Source organism: Cherax quadricarinatus, chromosome 56, assembly GCF_038502225.1.
Source record: "Cherax quadricarinatus isolate ZL_2023a chromosome 56, ASM3850222v1, whole genome shotgun sequence".
In the NCBI taxonomy this organism is placed as follows: domain Eukaryota; kingdom Metazoa; phylum Arthropoda; class Malacostraca; order Decapoda; family Parastacidae; genus Cherax; species Cherax quadricarinatus.
Genome location: NC_091347.1, coordinates 210,696 through 228,792, shown reverse-complemented (window position 1 = coordinate 228,792; position 18,097 = coordinate 210,696). Strand labels below are relative to the sequence as shown.

General features: G+C 36.9%; 1 protein-coding gene across 1 annotated transcript in view; it reads left to right on the top strand.

Moving 5' to 3' along the window:
- LOC128700649 (uncharacterized) overlaps positions 1-17,291 on the top strand; it is a 94,707-nt gene extending 77,416 nt beyond the window's left edge. Inside the window, exon 3 of the mRNA XM_070096994.1 lies at positions 13,285-17,291. Within this exon, the coding sequence (XP_069953095.1) occupies positions 13,285-16,918 (3,634 nt within the window). The 3' untranslated portion in view covers positions 16,919-17,291. The remainder of the gene's footprint in view (positions 1-13,284) is intronic.
- The last annotated feature ends 806 nt before the right edge of the window (positions 17,292-18,097 follow it).

Below are 18,097 nucleotides of genomic sequence, written 5' to 3'. Positions count from 1 at the left end.
GATTATGTACACCTGGAAAATCCTAGAGGGACTAGTACCAAACTTGCACACGAAAATCACTCTCTACGAAAGCAAAAGACTCGGCAGACGATGCAACATCCCCCCAATGAAAAGGAGGGGTGTCACTAGCACGTTAAGAGACAACACAATAAGTGTCAGGGGCCCAAGACTGTTCAACTACCTCCCAGCATACATAAGAGAGATTACCAATAGACCCCTGGGTGTCTTCAAGCAGGCACTTGACAAGCACCTAAAGTCGGTACCTGACCAGCCAGGCTGTAGCTCGTACGTTGGATTGCGCACAGCCAGCAGTAACAGCCTGGTTGATCAGGCCCTGATCCACCATGAGGCCTGGTCACAGACCGGGCCGTGGGGGCGTTGTCCCCCAGAACTCACTCCAGGTAGTGTAGGCACACCTCCGGTAAGGCAGCGATGGAGTAAAATGGTGATGACTGTAGTGTAGGAACAGCTCTGGTAAGGCAGTGATGGAGTAAATGATTTTGAAAGTGTTTCTTGTTTCTTAAGTCACCCTGCCTTGGTGGGAAACTGCCAGTGTGTTAAGAAAAAATAATAATAAAATTGGTGAGGATTTTTTTATGCAAAAACTGTTATATACTGTACAGAAATAACTTGCATATAGGAGAAAGAAACTTATGATGATGTTTGGGTCTGACTTGTATCATTAACCCTTTCAGGGTCCAGAGGCCAAATTTCAAAAAAATTTCAAAAAAAAAAAATTTGTTATTTTTTCCTATGAAATGGTAGAGAATCTTTTTCTGAAGGTAATAAAACAAAAAGTATGACGCTTGATGGAAAATTGACGAAATTATGCTCTCGCGAATTTTGATGTGTCAGAGATATTTACGAATCGGCGATTTTGCCAACTTTGACTCCCATTATAGGCCAATTACATTATTCCAGTCGACCAAATTCTTAGCTATTTCACTAGTATTACTTCTATTCTATCGATTGAGCACAAGAAATCGCCAAGTCAACTGTTTCAACTACAAAATAAAGTGATTGGAAATTGGTAATTTGGCCAATTTAATACAAAGTTCAAAATATTCCAATTTCAAAATAGGGTCCAGAATAAACAATGCACGTATTCCTGGCACTAAACCAACATTTCCTCTGTTCATTAGATACATTTTTAGGCTATACAAATGAATTCCATATTGATTTTTTATTCACAATGAATTTTTATTCAAACCAAAAAATAGAAGATTAACTGTTATGCAATATTGTAATAATTGTATAAATATTATCACCACATTTATAAATGTATACAGGTCCTCCATCATAAATCCGGCATCATTGGGACCTGTAGTGTGCCGGATTACTGAGTTTGCCGAATTACAGAGTGGTTAGGTTAGAATACACTTAATAAAATTAACCAACTTGACTTACACAGTTTATTGAACATCGGCAAAAATCGAACATTTCCGCTACTTTGAGCTCAATTTCAAGGTACTTTTCGTTATGAAAGCAATCAAAATCATGTCTATTTCTGTAATATATCTTCCATTCTATCAAATGAGTCCAAAAAATGAGAATACAACCATAAAAACCATACGAAAATATACTGCAAAGAGGCGGCTAATGGCTGAAAAGTGAACTCCCTTATTTATCGTCCGTCTTTTTTATTTTTGGTATATGTTAAGAAGCATCTTTCCATCATACATTGCCCAAGTTTCAATGAGATAGCCCAACAAACAACCGAGAAAAAAAAAATATTTACCAAAAATCATACATGGCAAGCCCAAGCCAGGTACTGGAAATAAGTCACTTTGTCTGACTTTTCTGGGTTATCCTCTATACATACACTGCTATGTATGATAATCTATGTAACTGTATTTGTGTATACCTGAATAAACTTATTTACTTCTAGTCTGTCAAATGAGTACAAGAAACCGCCCATTCACTTATTTCAACTACCCAATAAAGTGGTCAGAAATTGGCAATTTGGCCGATTTCACACAAATTTCAACAGATGCCATAGCCCTTGTGGCTTAGCGCTTCTGTTTGATTATAATAATAATAATAATAATAATTCAACAGATGCCAATTTCAAAATAGGATCCAGAATAAACAATACAGACATTCCTGGCACTAAAATAACATTTTCTCTGTTCATTAATCACGGCTACAGGTCCCTCTTATATTACTCTTGCTTACCATTTGGAATTTTTATTCACAAAAAAAAAAAAAATAGAAGATTTACTGTTATGCAGACTACTGCATTATTGTAATAATTGTACAAATAATGTCAATCCATTCTTGACTCCGTACTGGAATTTAGACTGGCAGGCGGACAGGTATTGGACGGTGACGTCATTTGTTTACTCTTGAGCTTCGCTAAAGAATAGAACACTTTCGCTACTGTGAGCGCAATTTCAAGGTACTTTTCGTCATGAAAGCAATCAAAATCATATCTATTTCTGTAATACTGTATATCTTTCATTCTATCAAATGAGACCGAAAAAATGAGAATATAACCATAACAACTATACAGAAATATACCGCTAAGCGGCCGCTGATGGCTGAGAAGTGAACTCCGCTATTTATGGTCTGATTTCTTTCATTTTTGGTGTACATGAAGAAGTATCTTTCCATCATACATTGCCCAAGTTTGAATAAGATAACCTAACAAACAACTGAGGAAATAATAATAATAATAATAATACAGTGGACCCTCGACCAACGATGGCATCGATTAGCGATAAATCCGACTAGCGATACATTTTAAAGCAAAATTTTTGCCTCGACTAGCGCTAAAAAACTCGACCAACACTATTTTTTCCGTCAGACGCGTCCACTTCTGGCCAGTGTTTACAAGCCAGCCAGCCAGCCAGCCAGCCACCGCGGTCGCTTCCAAGCATACAATCGGAACATTTCATGTTATCACAGCCTTTTTAGTGATTGCACCTGCAAAGTAAGTCACCATGGGCCCCAAGAAAGCTTCTAGTGCCAACCCTACAGCAAAAAGGGTGAGAATTACTATGGATATGAAGAAAGAGATCATTGCTAAGTATGAAAGTGGAGTGCGTGTCTCCGAGCTACTATTGTGGCCAAGAAAACGGCAATCAAGGAAGCTGTTCTTGCCAAAGGTGCAACTATGTTTTTGAAACTGAGATCGCAAGTGATAGAAGATGTTGAGATACTGTTATTGGTATGGATAAACGAAAAACAGATAGCAGGAGATAGCATCTCTCAAGCGATCATATGTGAAAAGGCTAGGAAGTTGCATGACGATTTAATGAAAAAAATGCCAGCAACTAGTTGTGATGTGAGTGAATTTAAGGCCAGCAAAGGTTGGTTTGAGAGATTTAAAGGGAAGGGAAGTAACCCCAGAAAAGGACTTGCCACCTCAAGTCCTAATGGAAGGGGATTCCCCTTCTAAACACTTAAGACCATCAACACTCTCCCCTCCTCCCATCCCAACAATCATCACCAGATCTTCAATAAAGGTAAGTGTCATGTAACTGTGCATGTCTTCTTCAGTTTGTGTGTATTAAAATTAATATTTCATGTGGTAAAAACAATTTTTTTTTCATACTTTGGTGTGTCTTACATGGATTAATTTGATTTCCATTATTTCTTATGGGGAAAATTAACTTGACTAACGATAATTTTGACTAACGATGAGCTCTCAGGAATGGATTAATAGCGTTAGTCGAGGGTCCACTGTAATAATAATAATATCTTTATTTACTACACGTACATGTACAAGGTATACAGCCCTAGCTGACATCAGTGACATACTACTGTATAGAAAGGCACTTGCTATACTGAGTATTTCAAGAAAATTAGGTCAGTGTCCCAGGATAACACCCACACTAGTCGGCTAACACCCAGGTACTCATTTACTGATGGGTAAACATAGACAACAGGTGTAAAGAAACACGCCTAATGTTTCTACCCTGGCTGGGAATCGAATATTTACCCAAAAACATGTATGGCTAACCCAAGCCAGGTACTAAAAATTAGCCACGTTGACTTTTTTGGGGTTATCCTAGGTTCTCTACACATATGCTGCTATGTGTGATAATCTATAGAGAGAAAATAACTTTTTTGTTTCCTGTTTATGGTGGAGTACGAGTGTATATCATAGTTAGCCCTGTGCTATACTCGTTTTCTCTAATATAAGCACCCAAATATTATTCATTCTGGAGTATTTAACATGTTTTATGTTATTTATATTGTTTCTTATGTCATATTAGATCAATTGTGATAGGCAAATAAGCTGTAGTGTTGATATTAGCATAATAATAAAGCATATTCTCCTGCTTCATTAGACTGAGCTCATGGCAACCGACAGTGCCTTCAAAGCCACCTTATCTTTAATGGATAATGTACTGTGTAGGTGCTTTACATATTTATTTATTTATTTATTTAGAAATTTTAGCATACATACAGAGGTACAAAAAAATACAGGTAAGAGCAGCATGCCAAAGCCACTTATATGCATAGCATTACGGGCTGGCTTAAAATTAACTTAAGATTAACTAAGCAATGATGAAATCAGTGATAAGACATTATTGTAAACAGATAACTATAAAATACAAATGAGTATTACAAAGACAGGTCATATGGTTGCATGCATTGCTGTTCATTCAGTAGAATGGAGTATTCTGTTAGGTAGTGTATTTAAAAAAAATAACAAAGTTAGGTTTAACATTTGTGTGATATAATTGTGAGTAACATTTAGGATATACAATTTATATGGTTCAGTTATTCAGTATTTATTTGGTTTTGAGTGAGTAAGTGAACTTTGAGAAGAGACTTGAATTTATAAACAGGTAGTGTTTCTTTTATATTTACAGGTAATGAATTCCAGATTTTAGGGCCTTTTATGTGCATTGAGTTTTTGCATAGCGTGAGATGGACACAGCAGGGCTCAACATGGCCGACGCGGCAGGTTGTGCAGCGGGCTAGCTGCGGGATTTTCAAGGATAGCTCCTGGTCAAAGAGGCTGACCAGGTCCCTACTTAACAGAACTCAGTGTGAATGCTTTGAGAGGATACCAGAGCAGCGAACGGACATCCCAGTGCATCGTTTCAGCGTAAATAGTTGAAGTATTGTGCAGTTTTAGATGGTTTGGTGTTGTTGAGTCAGGACCAGTCAGCGCCTCCCCCCCCTCTCCGCTGGGGGGGACGGGGAGGGCGTGTGTAGTAAACAGTGACCCTCTCATAACGCCTCACCCCTGCCCGTCTCCCCCGCCTCACCCACCCAACTCCCAGCGCCACCCCATCTGTAGTGGGTACTTCTCCCCTAACCCACGATGTCAGCGATGGCACTGCAGGGCTCACAGGAACTTCCACTACAGGGACAGCATCGTGGAGTTCGACCGCGAGGCAGCTGTCAGGTGTGCCACAGACAGTGTGTACTCAGTTCCTCAAGCTTCAATATCCATGCACACGAGGGCCTGGGATCTTCAGTCAACTTGGCGTCCACCAGGACGTTGCCATGTCCCTAGGGGAGCTCTCCATCGGGCTGCTAACGGAGTCACTGGTTTCTTGGACCTCTTGGGGAGGGTCGATGGTGCTCCTGCATGCAGCAGATCCCGGGGCAACTTGCTGCTGTTTGCAATGGCTGTCTGCCGAGGAGAGACAGGCACCTAGCAACATCTGTTGTTGTGGCAATGGATGAATTCCCTGCTATGTTTGTTAACTGCTCATTACTCTGTAACTTGGCTATGATTGTAATCATGTGATAACGTGTTTATCATTCATTACCTTTGAAACTTGTCATGATTTTGACCAGCTCTACCTGGAGCTCATTACCTTTGTAAATTCTCATGATTAATGTGTTTATGATTCATTACCTTTGCAATTATTCATGAGTGTGACCAGCTCTACCTGGAGCTCATTACCTTTGTAACTTGGTCATGATTGTGACCAGATCTAGTTCATTACCTTTGTAACTTGCTCAGCTATCAAAACTTAGGAGTCCAGTCCCTGGACCAATTATGTACCTCTGTAATCTTTTGACTACTGCCCACAGGATGGGTATGGAGTGCATAATAAACATATTAAACTAACTAACTGAGATGGACACGAGGAACATCAAAGAGTGATCTGTGCCTTGTATTATGGTCATGTGTTCTGTTGAGGTTGGTAAGGAGATGTTTGAGGGGAGGGTTAATATCAGAGTTAAGTGTTCTATGTATGTAATAAGTGCAATAATAAGTATGGATGTTTTGTATGGTGAGTAGGTTGAGTGTTTTGAATATTGGTGGAGTGTGCTGCCTGTAGTGAGAATTTGTTATCATTCTAACCGCAGCCTTTTGTTGGGTAATTAGTGGTCTGAGATGGTTAGTTGTTGTTGAGCCCCATGCACAAATTCCATAGGTGAGATAGGGGTAAATAAGAGAGTGATAAAGGGCCAGGAGGGCTGACTGTGGAACATAGTACCGTATCTTCGATAGTATGCCTACAGTCTTGGAAATTTTCTTAGAAATTTGTTGTATATGTGTATGAAATTTGAGTCTTTTATCGAGGTGGATTCCTAAGAATTTTCCCTCTGTTAGCTTTGTGATAGGTGATCCGTTTATCGTTATGTTAAGAGGTACATCTGTAGCTCTGCTACCAAACTGAATGAAGTAGGTTTTGTCAATGTTTAGTGTAAGTTTGTTAGTCCTCATCCAGGTAGATATTTTCTGTAATTCGGTGTTTACAGTATTGCCTAGCGTGACTGGGCTCGGGTGAGAGAAGACGTATGTGGTGTCATCTGCAAAAAGTGTGGGTTTGAGTAATTGCGAAGCATTTGGTAGGTCATTTATGTATAGGAGAAAGAGAAGAGGGCCAAGGACACTTCCCTGTGGGACACCAACTGTAATTGGTTGTGCGGAAGAGCTTGCCCCATTTGCGTACACATATTGGCTTCTGTTGCTGAGGTAAGACTTGAGGTAGTTGAGGGAGTGCCCTCTAATACCATAGTGTGACAATTTTACGTGGAGCAAGTCATGGTCAACTGTATCAAAAGCTTTACGTAAGTCAATGAAGATCCCCAGTGGGACTTCTTTTTTCTCTATTGCAGTGTATATATGTTCTAGCATGTGTATAATAGCATCATTAGTATTTTTATTAGGCCTGAATCCAAATTGGCAGGGGTTGAGAATGTTATGGGAGATGAGTTAGGAGTAGATTCGTTTATGAATTAATTTTTCGAAGATTTTTGAGAGAGGGTGTAAATTGGATATTGGCCTATAGTTATTCAACTCTGTTTGGTCTCCTCCTTTATGGATCGGGGTGACCCTTGCTATTTTGAGAACTGTAGGGAAGGTGGAGGATTCAATGGATTTGTTAAAGAGTGTTGCAATGATTGGTGATAGTACAGTGGACCCCCGCATAACGATGGCATCACATAGCGATTATTTCGCATACCGCTTACTTTAATCGCAAAATTTTTGCCGCGCATACCGATTAAAAACCCGCTCACCGATTTTCGTCCGAGACGCGTCCAATGTGCGCCCTCACATGTGCCGCCCATGCCATTGTTTACCAGCCAGCCTCCGCGGTAACATCCAAGCATACACTCGGAATATTTCGTATTATTACAGTGTTTTCGGTGCTGTTTCTGGAAAATAAGTGACCATGGGCCCCAAGAAAGCTTCTAGTACCAACCCTGAGGTAAAAAGGGTGAGAATTAGTATGGAAATTAAGAAAGATTTTGAAGGGTTTGGGGCTAACCCTGAGAAGCCTATGCCAGTTGTGGAATCCATTGTGCCTACTTCAAAAATTAAGGAAATGTGTGCACAGTGGGTTGAACTGCAAACCTTTATGGATGAAAATCACCCTGACACAGCTGTTGCAAGCCGTGCTGGTGACTTTTTCAATGACAATGTTGTGGCCCATTTTAGACAAATCGTAAAGGAACGGGAGGTACAGAGCTCTATGGACAGATTTGTTGTGCGACAGAGGTCCAGTGACTCTCAAGCTGGTCCTAGTGGCATTAAAAGAAGAAGGGAAGTAACCCCGGAAAAGGACTTGCTACCTCAAGTCCTAATGGAAGGGGATTCCCCTTCTAAACAATAAGTTCGACACTCTCCCCTCCTCCCATCCCATCAATCATCACCAGATCTTCAATAAAAGTAAGTGTCATGTAAGTGTGCATGCCTTTTTCAGTTTGTGTGTATTAAAATTAACATTTCATGTGGTAAAAAAAATTTTTTTTCATACTTTTGGGTGTCTTGCACGGATTAATTTTATTTCCATTATTTCTTATGGGGAAAATTCATTCACATAACGATTATTTCGCATAACAATTACCCCTCTTGCACGGATTAAAATCGTTAACCGGGGGTCCACTGTACTTGTGACGCTTTTTTGTATATAAAGGGTGGTAAGGTATTTAAATCTCCTGCCTTGTTTTTCAGTGCGTTGATAATAAGGGAGACTTCGTATGGGTTAGTCGGAGCTAGGAACAGTGTGTTCGGGTAGTTGCCAGTGAGGTAGTCATTTGGCGGGGTATCTGAGCTTGGGATATTATTGGCAAGGTTTTGACCTATAGTGGAGAAGAAATCATTGAGTCTGTTTGCTGTTTCTGTTGGTGGGAGTTGGGGTTCATCTGATTTTGCTAATTTTATTTCGCTATGTCGTGATATCTTTTTTGTTCCCAGAATTTCTGATAGGGTCTTCCAGGTCTTTTTTATATCACCTCGTAAGTTGGATAATCTGTTCTCATAATACAATTTTTTTGCCCTTCTTATCAGGCTGGTTAGGATTGACGAGTAACGTTTTGTTTGGTCTCTGGTTATGTGACCCATTCTGTACTGTTTTTCATATCGGTGTTTTGTATTTATGGATTTGAGAATGCTGGGTGTTAGCCAGGGACTGTTCAGTCTCTTAGCTGTCATCTGTTTAGTTTTTTTAGGGCAGTGCTTGTTATAAAGGTATTGGGTCTTTTTTAGAAAATTATTAAAACATTCGTCAATATCTGTATAGATTTCTAGCTCAGTGTGCCAGTCAATGTTTGTTACTGCTGTTGTGAAGTTATTAATGGCTGCCTCATTGTGAAGTCTGAAGGTGACTTTAGTAGTGTCTTGGGGTATTTTACCAAGAGTTGTTATGAGGAAGGTAGGGTAGTGGTCTGTGGTATTATCTGTAATTATGCCTGATTTTAAAGGGGATATGGTGTTGGTCCAGATGTGGTCAAGTAGGGAAACACTAGTCTCTGTAACTCTTGTAGGTTTTGTTACTGTTGGTAGCAACATGCAGTTACTCATGGTGTTTGTGAATTCAGTAACGTGTGGGTCCTGGTCTTGCAGGAGATTAGTAAGTGATCTTTGTTCATGCGTGCATCAGTTATCATACTTCCTAGGTTTTGACTAAATTGGCTAATGTTTGATTGTGGAATTCTGTAGATGTTTATCACTGTGAGAGGTTTTTGTAGGTATTTGGATTTGAATTTAGCTATTATATATTCCCCATGTTCATCCCTTGTGCAAGTATTAGTGATACATTCTAGTTGGTCTGAGTAGTATATAGCTGTGCCACCCCCTTGTTGGTCTGGCCTACAGTTGTGTATGGCTGTGTAACCAGGAATGGCATAGACATCTGTGGTATCAGGCTTTAGCCAGGTTTCAGTTAGTGTAATGATGGAGGTCATCATAATGCTTGCTTAAAGATCTGATATTGTAGTTAAAGATAGTTATGTTGTTGTTGGCTCTGAGAAGTGCCTTTGATTGTTCTGCTGTGCAGTAATTACAGTAACTGTTTGAATCATTTAAGTCATTAAATAAGAGGTTGGTATCAGGATCAATGCTTGTAATCATAAGATTTGTAGTGAATCTATAGTTAGAATTAAGTAAAAATAAAGTAAATATTCTAAAGCTAAAAAAAAAAAATAGCACCTGAATTATTTAACAAATGTAAAAAATAATGAGCTAAGGTAGTTTTTAAAGCTAAAATAAAGGAGACAATATAAAAGGGACTAAAATAATTTGTGGTGAACAAATAAAGTGATGATCAAATAATGGAGCTTGGGAATATGATAGTAGGTAGTACTTTAAAGGCAATTCTTTAAAGTTAGAATTATAATATAAAATTATAATATAAAAGGGACTAATATAAGTTGTGGTGAACAATAAAGTGGTAATCAAATAAATGAGCTTTGGAGTATAATGGCAAAATAGTGAACTTATTAACTTTAGCACCTGAGAATAGCACCTTGATTAGTTTAACAATTGCGAATATATGATCTAAGGTAGTTATATAAAGCTAAAATAAAGGACAAAAACATATATAAGGGACTACAATTAAATAATGGTAAACAAGTTAAATGGACAGATAGTCACTATGAAATAATATTGGTTTAGGAGTAAGATCTGATTTGTAATATTAAATAAGTTGAGCAGTTTATTGCACAATAAAAAGTAAAAAAAAATGAGGTAGTTGGTACTAGCTAGCTAAAGATAGTTTTGGTACTTGCAAAAAAGTAATTGGAATATACACTAATTGCACACACAATAAAAAGTGACTAAAAAAAACAAGTAGTGGTAAACAAAATTAAATGGACAGGTAAGAACAATGAATAATGGTAATGTCTTGGTTATAATATGATAGTAAGATGGTAGACAGGTACAAAGGATAATATAAAGGTTGGAGTTGAATATACAAACTTGAAAATTTGGCAACAAAATGTTATGGGAAGTATAAAATAATGTTTAATGTACAAAAGTAAAATTGACTGGTAGTAAATATGGTGTTTAATAAAATTTTAGTAAGTAATAATGATTACAAAAAAAGTGAAAAAGTAATGCTTATTTCATTCAATATTGCACTGGTAGTTATACTAGAGGTTATATGGCAGTACAAGGTAATTAACAGTACTCTAAGATAGTAAATGTGGTATAAAACAGGTAAAGGTAATTAGACAAGTAATGGTTATTAAATGTCAAAAATGTTAAGAGTAAATTGAAATTATAGTAAAAATGATAATTATTAATTTTAGTAGGTAATATCAATTGATAGTATTTAAAAAAATATGAGGTAGTAATATGGACAGAGAAAGTATCAATTCAGCTAATGTTTAAGCAAACAATAGTAAATAAGAAAATTACACAAGGTGACTTATGCTTACTAGTAAAATCACAAAATGAGGTAGTTGATTATTTAAATACTAAGAGATTGTACAATGAAATTTGAACAATAATGGAGCAAAACATACACTACACTACGTAGGCTTTTAAGTTGGACATTGTTTAGTTATTCTCTGTAAGATTAGTATCCCTGAGAAATCGTGATAGATCATTCTCATTTGTGATTGTGTACAGTTGACCTACATTTGTTTTCCTAACAAGAATTTTCCCATCCCGTGTGAAGCATTGGTGTATTGTGTCGTTATTCTACCGCTTAAGTTTTCTGACTCTATACAGGAGGTTCTGAGGTTTTTTGGTAAGACACTCGTTTATGTATACCTCTTTCTTTACTTTAATAGATGCAATAATTAAGTCTTTTTTCCTGTCATGTGAGTGGAATCTAAGCATAACACTTTTTCTACCATGGGATCCTAGTAACCTGGCTTCTTTTATTTCAGACTCAGGTACAATAACACTTGTTTGGTCCTTTATGATCTGCAGAGTAATTTCTTTACTGTTTGTTTGGTTCATATCACTGGGAAAAAGTGGACTGTTAACTATTACTGCGTCCGATAGTTTATCTTGTTCAGTTTTATCTTCTTGGAGAGCAAAGTAGTCGCTGAACTGGTTATCTAAGTTGTTCTTCCATTCTTTTACTGCTTCAACCTTTGTATTAAGAGACATTATTTGTTGGGTATGGCTATCTATGACTGTCTGGATGGTCTTGCCACAGTTTGTCATTCCTGGTGTTGATAACTTTTGTTCAAGACAGGATTTTGTTCTCGAGTTGTGTCATCCTGGTGTCTTGTTTTGTTAGCGTCTCTCGAAGATTCATATTTTCAATAACTAAGTTGGAGATGCATGACTTTAGGGTATCTGGATCATTGGTCATACCTGAGAGACTACTTGGTAGGTTGAATCCGGGGAAGAGAGGGGAGGATGGGCTGGTGGCAGCCATGTTTGTTGTTATTGTTGTGGTGTGGCCTTGAGTGGTGGTGAGTGGGGTGGTTGCTGGGCCGGCGTCCTCCTGACTACACTTGTTGAATAGTTGATTTTTCGGCGTTTTCTTGCTGGTCTTGGTGCTGTTTCCTCTTAGATTGCGCCTCATAATACTACAGGAATTGTTGTAGTTAAGAAGTTGTAGTTATACAAAGTTTAGGGTTACGTTGTTCAGCTGGCAGTGGGGTGTTGCTTTCGGTTTGTGGGCAGTCTTCCTTTGATCTCTATTATGTTCGATTTGTAGGTTTCACTGTTGGTAATCTTTGGTCATTCTGGGTGCTACGTTGGGTAGTGCAGTTTTGCATGTAACTAGGTCATCATAGGAGCATTGGTAGCTCTGATAGTTGGAGAAAAGTACGGAGCTTGGAGGTTGCTGCTGCCGCTGCCGCTTTGAGGTATAGGTATAATGAGAAGCATTTCTTTTATTCATTGGAACCATGGCTAGGGCTAAAAGTAAGCAGGTTAAAACAATAAATGGAGAAAAAGAAATTGGAATGACTTATGCAGAAGTAGCGCCACCAAACAGTACCAGCAGGTTGGTGTGGCGACCCTGGAAATTTGAAATTATGCTAGCCAAAATTAGTGCCAAATAACTGAAGGAACGAATAACTGATTGCCGGATTTGTGATGGCGGACCTGTATTAGACCCACCAGCTGGCATGTATTAGACGTGTGAGGTCGTTTGTTTACTCTTGAACATCGGCAAAAATTTAACATTTCCTCTACTTTGAGCTCAGTTTCAAGCCATTTTCAGTACTAAAACCAATCAAAATCATCTCTATTTCTGTAATACATCTTCCATTCTATCAAATGAGACCAAAAAATTGCAAATACAACTATAAAAAACATATGAAAAAACACTGCAAAGTCGCTGTTTTAATCGAAAATCACGGTCTCAGTTTTTTCTCTCATTATACACTGTGTGCTGCAGGATTTGTTTTATGTGGTGCACACATACCACATAGATGTATTCTCTCATATCTAGGCCCAAATTTACCACTCACAGCTTATCAGAGTGAGCTGCACTCATGGCGTAGATCTACTGTTTGGACCCTGAACGTAAAGCTGTAGGTCTACGGCACGGACCCTGAAAGGGTTAATTAGTTCTCCTATGTGGGGGTTATCTGAGTACATATTGTTCCAGTTATGGTATTGTGCCATTCTATTTGTTTTGGTATATACTGATTTTTGCTTTTTATTTTTAGAGAACCAGAACTTGAAGAGGTTTATGCTTCAGAACGAAAAGTGCTTCCTGGATGGACATACAACAAATCAATTGGTAAGTTCTTCCACAGTGACAGTAAATTTGAGATTGCAACAGTAACATGCCTTAAATATGATATTATAACTTACAGTGGAGAAAGATTAGAGAATTTGAAAAAGAGCTCTATATATAGTAACAGACCTTTGAAAAAAGACTTGTTGAAAATCAACAGAGGTAATGGTCTTTTTGTAAAAGTAGAAAAGATTAAGGAAATTAGAGGCTCTAATATTGAAATACATGATCATAAACATACTGTTATTGCTGTACATCATAAATGTTTTGCTGATATGTTGATACATTTTACTCAACAATTAGAGGATGATGTAATAAAAGAAACCAAAATATATGTGAATGAAGCCCTGTATGGAATTTCTGAATGTTTTATCCCAAAGAAAATTTCAAAATTTTTTGATTTTGCACTCATATATAAAGATACATTTTCAGAGGGTGTTATGATTGATAAAGTCGAGAAATGTATGAAATATTTCTGCCAGCTTCTTCAAAGTTCTTCTGTTTCTAGATTCCCTATTACAATGCTTCTTCAGAAACCCCGTGTTTTGGTATCAAATCATTCATTGGAAACTGGAAAATATACTAAAAATTCTAGTAATTTGCCAGTTACAACATGTGTTGTGCATGAGAAAGGCTGTCAGAATACACATAAGGAGAATGTAGCTGAGAAAAGCTATGCTCAAAAAAGATCATCAGATAAAACAAGTGTTAGCACAGAGAAGCCTTTACTATCTCAAGGACAACATCAAATACATGCATGCACAGGTTCACAGATACTTAGCAGTGGTACCTGTCAAAATGAAAACCCTCAGCAATATGTTCAGGAAGAGCTGAGATGTCACAAAATTTCTACATCTGGTGAAGAAACTATTACTTACACAAGAACACAACCAGTAGAGGTTCACACAACTCACTCGAAACCCCAAGGAAAAGACCTGCAGTATGGAATACATCAGGAAAACAGTGGTTCATCTGTGAAAATGAGGGTAAGGACATATGAAAATAGAAGTAAAAATAATAATTCTGTTTGTTCATACACTGTGACTTCCAATATTGACGATAATGCTCAAAATAGAGAGTGTGGCCTGAGGTCCAGCAATGTGGGAGCTAGTAGCTCATTAGAGGTTAGCAATTTAAACCATCCAATGGATGTTAAAGGCGAGCATGTTACATTTTCAACAAGTAAAACAGCCACTTATAAAAACATGCAGGGACCAATTAGTGGTGATTTTTATAGTCAAAAAGGCCAGGAAAAAATAACAGATGAAAATAAGAAAAAACTTGTCAATAAACCAGAGGAAGAGGATGTGTTTTATAATGAAAGAACAACAACTATCACCCACCCTTTCTTGCCTGCTAAGGAAAAAGAGCAGTGTAATAAAGATCTTGTGTCAAGTATACAATTGACATTAGAAGGCAACTTGAAAACATCTGTTACTAATTCTGACAAATCTGTGGTTTCTGGAGATAGTAAAGACATGTCTGAGTGCTCTATAAAGTCTCTCTCCCAGACAGGGAACACTAACAGCATAGATCACCAGAAGGTCAATGGAAGAAACCAAGAAATAGCTCAAAGTCTTAGTGATGGTTTTCATAGTCAAAAAAGCCAGGAAAAATTAATAGATAATTATGGCAATAAATCAGAGGAAAAGAATGTGTTTTATAATGAAAGAACAACAACTATCACTCAACCTACTAAGGAAAAAGAGCAGTGCAATAAAGATCATGTGCCAGGCAAACAAATGACATCAGTAGACAACCTGCAAACATCTATTACTAATTCTGACATATGTATGGTGTGTAGAGAGAGTAAAGACATTACAAAGGACTCAGACAAGTCTATCTCCCAGAGTGGGAACATTAACAGCACAGATCTCCAGAAGGCTAATGGAAGAAACCAAGAAATAGCTCAAAGTCTTAAAAAGGAAAACAAACATATTTCTGAAGCAAAAGAAAATTTGAGATGTAATTTAGTTCAGAATGACAAAGCTGTAAGCCAGACACAGGAAAAATTAAGTAAAATGAAATCCAACAGTAAACAAGAAAGTGTTAAACCACATACCTTAAAACCAGTTAAGTCACAGAAGGATCCATCTGGCATGGAAAGAAAATATTATGGAATTTACAACTCCAAATTAAAAGAAAAAGTATTAATTCTTTTTGGGGCTTCAGGCAGTGGGAAAACCACATTAGTAAACTTTATTGGCAATTACTTCCATGGTGCCAAAAGTGCAGAAGATGCAATAATGTGTGCAGACTTAGGCTCAAGTAAGGTACGATCAACTACAACAATAATTACTGCATATACATTTTGCAATGATGAAAATGAAACTCCTATTACTGTTATTGACACTCCAGGGCTAAGTGACTCCTCGAGGACACAAGGGGACGGTAATATCCAGTTACTTAAAACATTCCTAGAAAATGTAGCTTCAAATGATATTGAAATCCATGCCATTGGTTTTGTAGCTCCAGCTCAGTTGGTACGTTTATCCTCATCAGAACAACTTATCTTTGATTATGTCAAATCACTGTTTGGTCAAAGTGTTGTAGATCATTTAATTACTTTAGTTACTGCTGCTGACAATACAGAGAATCCTCCAGTTGTTGAAGCCATGAAAAACTGTAATATAAAGAGTAAAACCATTTTTAAGTTCAATAATTCTACTTTTGGAAACACAACAGAAGAATATGATGAGTTTGCTAAGGTATATTGGAAGAGAGGATGTAAGAGCTGGAAAAAATGCTTGAAACTCCTTTTGGAACTTCCACATCTATCAATTAATACTTTTAAAGCATTGCAGAGTAAAGTTTATAGTGAAAATGTCATTGAATCTGCAGCAAATGATCTCAAAGATAAATTGAAGACGTTCATATGCTATTATAAAGATTTGAAATATTTGACTAAAGAATCATTTATAATTTGTGAACAAGTTTGGGAGTCAGCAGCAGCTTTTAATCACTTGAGATGTACTCAAGAGTCAGGAGTTTCTGATGTGGAGACAATTATGGTGTCAGTTGCTAAAGAAATGTGCAAGGAAAATAACTTCAACTCTGTTGATTGTATAGAGTTACTTTTTCTAGGAAGATCAAAGGGTCTTCTTGGAGCAGGAATTGGAGTCATCCGTAGTATGGGACCACTTTATGAGAAGGCTAAAAGATCTCAAAAACCGAAGGAAAATCCGAAGAAAATGCCAAGTATTCTTCATTGTACTCGGTGTAATGCAGACCATAAGATAAAGAGAGAAATATACAGTGGCTTAATGAACTTTATCCCTGGTTTAGGGAAGAGTGCTGAAATAATTACTTTTAAATGCACAGAATGTGAGTGTGATGGCAACTTACATAATGTATCATCCAAAGGGAAATTACAGTCATCGTTTGATCTTTCTTCAGAATTACTACTAAAAACCACCAAAACATCTCTAGAAAATCTTTTAAAAGAAAAATCTCCTCCAGGATATGCAATAAGTAAAAAAAAGTACTTGCACCATATCAACATTGCTCTTGGCTACAAATTTGAAATGCTGATTTATGATATTCTAAGTACATACAATAAATAATTTCAGAATGTGATATGTACATATGTCATTCTACAGAACTGAGGTTTTAGACATTAATTCTGGGAGTTTATGTATTAAATGCAATATCATATGAAAAAATTGCAATTCACAGTAGTTTTTCTTATAATGTATTTTTCTTATTATGTATTTAAATGAATACATTAATTTATAATAACAGTTAGAATGATAACAAATTCTCACTACAGGCAGCACACTCCACCAATATTCAATACACTAAACCTACTCACCATACAAAACATCCATACTTATTACTGCACCTATTACATACATAGAACACTTAACTCTGATATTAACCCTCCCCTCAAACATCTCCTTGCCAACCTCAACAGAACACATGACCATAACACAAGGCACAGATCACTCTTTGATGTTCCTCGTGTTCATCTCACACTATGCAAAAACTCAATGCACATAAAAGGCCCTAAAATCTGGAATTCATTACCTGTAAATATAAAAGAAACACTACCTGTTTATAAATTCAAGTCTCTACTCAAAGATCACTTACTCACCCAAAACCAAATAAATACTGAATAACTGAACCTTATAAATTGTATATCTTAAATGTTTCTCACAATTATATCACATAAATGTTAAACCTAAAACCCAATCTAACTTTATTATTTTTTAAATACACTACCTAACAGAATCCTTCATATGACCTGTCTTTGTAATACTCACTTGTGCTTTATAGTAATCTGTTTACATTAATGTTTTATCACTGACTTCATCATTGCTTAATTAATCTTAAGTTAATTTTAAGCCAGCCCGTAATGCTATGCATAGTATAAGTGGCTTTGGCATACTGCTCTTATCTGTATTTTTTTGTACCTCTGTATGTGTGCACAAATTTATAATAAATAAATAAATAAATAATAAATTATTTGCCTTTAAAAATTGTATGGCAATAATTAAATTTTTTTCAAGAGAAATAAAAATCTTCCTATTTTCTGTAAACAAATAGTTAAAGGTAATAGTGTACTATACTGTGTTAATAATCAGTAGATGTTATACTGGCTGTACAGTACTTGCAGATATATAATACAGTTGTATTTTAAGTAATTATTTTTTATCTAAATCATATTTTTCATGTAACATCTTGTGGCATAACATTTCAGGACACTGAACACATCTTATTAAACACTTCTGTTGTAATGTTTA